Raw genomic sequence first — 2,500 nt, 5'->3', positions numbered from 1 at the left:
GTCCATTTTTTGGGGAGAAAAAGTAAGAGTTAAGAAACAAAAGTTGCAAAATTTGCCACATGATACTCCTTGTCTTTCATTTTTCCTGCGATTTGATCGGTTACTTTAAACGAGCCTTAAAATCTAGCTGGTTGTTTTGTTTTTAGTGTAGCCTCCTCACCCGCGGCTCATTTACGACCTAAATGGAAATCTTATCCTCGTCCAGGCATATTACGAGTGCAGCCTCTTATTGTCTGGGAATGAGAAGCCGCGTCACCGATACCTCTCAGCCTCTGCTGAGGTAATGTAACAATTGCCTCCACACATCGTAAGATTATTCCCCATTATTTTGCAGCAGCGGTGTGGAGTTACATTTCGCTTGTATGATTACGTAATCACAGGCATATACCAAGGACAAAATTTTTTGGAGTTGTCAGAGGGCATAGCGGCAATGAATTATCGCGCATTAATGAGAAACAATCCTGAAAACCCCAGATTTGATAATAATGTTTTTTGCGCGTACCCAGGAAATGATAAATTGATGGATTTATTCTTGGAGCAATTTCAAATCACGAAGGACCTATATGAAAGTGACATGAAAAAACGAGTGGCAAAAGTACTATCTTGTGACCATACCTTTAAAACTAGCAAACACGTTGGTGTTACTCGAGAGGATGATGGTAAATTTGTATGTCAATTTCAAAATGTCTTTCTTGGGTTAAATGAGAACGGAGAGGTTTTGACCTGGCGATTCACCAAATCGACTGCGTATTCTGAGATTGACGATTTCATCAAAGAACTAAAAACAAGATTCGGCAGGGAAGGAGTTCCCTTGGAAATGATAATAGTGGACGACTGTTGTCATGTAAGAAATCTATACGAACGCATCTTTCCAGGAGTAAAAATTAGATTGGACTTGTTTCATGCATGCTCAAGGATAGTTCAAACTATTTCCAAAAAAGACAGTTACGGTAAGCAGTTTTCCTCTGAATTGTCTCTCATTTTACGTCGAAATGGAGACCTTGGTACAGAAAGGACAACGAGTACGCCTGGCTCAGATGAGATCGAGGCCAACCTAGAACGGTTATTGTTTTCTTGGAAGGATCGTTTGTCTAAGGAAACTCTCCATCAATTAGAATGCCTTCGCAAACACATACAAAAGGGGTGTCTTGCGGACATACCTCCTGGGTGTGGAACAGAAAAGAATGAACGTCTACACAGACATATAAATAGATCGCTCCTCTGTGGTGTCTCTAAGATTGGACCAGAACTCGCGATAGCTGTAATGAGTTGTGCATTGTTTGCCTGGAATTGCAAACGACAAATAAACAGATTGACCTCGAGAGCTAAGCCTGTTATGCCAGTTGAAATAATTAGAGAAGGTAACCTTTCATCGCCACAACAACACATGAAGCAATTTGAAATTTCTCATGCAGAGGACTTCATGAGCACACGGAGTAAAGTAAATTTTCCGGGACTCGAAGAGCGACTTAAAACCCGGAGTATCGTAGATTATATCATCCAAAGAGTTCTACATCTCCAAGATTTTATGGACGCCTTTACGGAAAGATGTAAAAACAAAACGGTAGATATCCTGGCTTTCCTTTGGTCCACCAGTTTAAAAACTGAAAAGTTTATAGAAGTAGAGAAAAAGATGAATTCTTTGGAATTAGACTTAACTGCTCAACACATGGACAATTTGATAAGGAATCTTTCGGGTTTTAACCTTGAAGTTGACAAGATCGAAAGAGATGGGAACTGTTTTTTCAGAGCAGTTGCCTCACAGCTCAGTAGACACCTGAGGGAATACAAGGAACATATCGAAGGGCATTGCAATTCCCTTGGATTAGGAATTAGTGAAGCCTTCGACACACGTAGACTTAGGGAGCTGTTTGTGAAAGAAGTCTCTGATAACATTGAAGAGTACAGAGACTGGATGACAACTGGCGTTAATGGGTTAGAGGAAGTTTACAAATTTAGCCAAGACGGATTTTTCGCAAATGAAGTTGGTGATTTATGCGCGAGAGCAACAGCTAAAGTCTTGAAAATTCCAATTGTGATTATTACCGCTCTCCCTTCCACACCTACGGTGCCATTCCTACCACACGAATTCCTTACCACCACACCCATCTACATTGCATATGATCATTCTGGGCCAGGCCACTACGATGCCACAAAAGGTACTCGATAATTGTTCAATAACCTTAGGTTAAATTAGCAGTTATAAATTCTGATAATGCTACATACCTTCTCATATATCGAGGTTTGAACTGAGAATTTTTCGAGATCCTCCCGATGTCTTGGCACCCTTATAAGGTTGAAGTCTTGTACTAGTACTAAGTTGTAAATGCTTACGTTAATAAAACTGAGCCGGAAATCATTTAATGGAGAAAATGATGTTTTCTTCATTTGTGCTGAAACGAATTCTGTAAATCGAGGTTATTTCAGATATAAGCAATAACTATTTACCGACGTGTAGGTGGCTAATAGTAGACATTTAACGAGCCGCGAAGCAGCTTGG

At 40.1% G+C, this 2,500-nt stretch overlaps 1 protein-coding gene across 1 annotated transcript in view; it reads left to right on the top strand.

Annotated features, from left to right (window-relative positions):
• Positions 1–1,633: 1,633 nt before the first annotated feature.
• Positions 1,634–2,500, top strand: part of LOC149040764 (uncharacterized) — a 2,783-nt gene continuing 1,916 nt past the window's right edge. Inside the window, exon 1 of the mRNA XM_089181610.1 lies at positions 1,634–2,159. Coding sequence (XP_089037736.1) covers positions 1,634–2,159 — 526 coding nt within the window. The remainder of the gene's footprint in view (positions 2,160–2,500) is intronic.

The sequence above is a fragment of the Pocillopora damicornis genome, chromosome 9 (genome assembly GCF_964200805.1).
Source record: "Pocillopora damicornis chromosome 9, jaPocDami1.2, whole genome shotgun sequence".
Classification (NCBI taxonomy): domain Eukaryota; kingdom Metazoa; phylum Cnidaria; class Anthozoa; order Scleractinia; family Pocilloporidae; genus Pocillopora; species Pocillopora damicornis.
The sequence above is the reverse complement of the archived record's forward strand: the minus strand, read 5'-3'. Positions and strand labels throughout refer to the sequence as shown.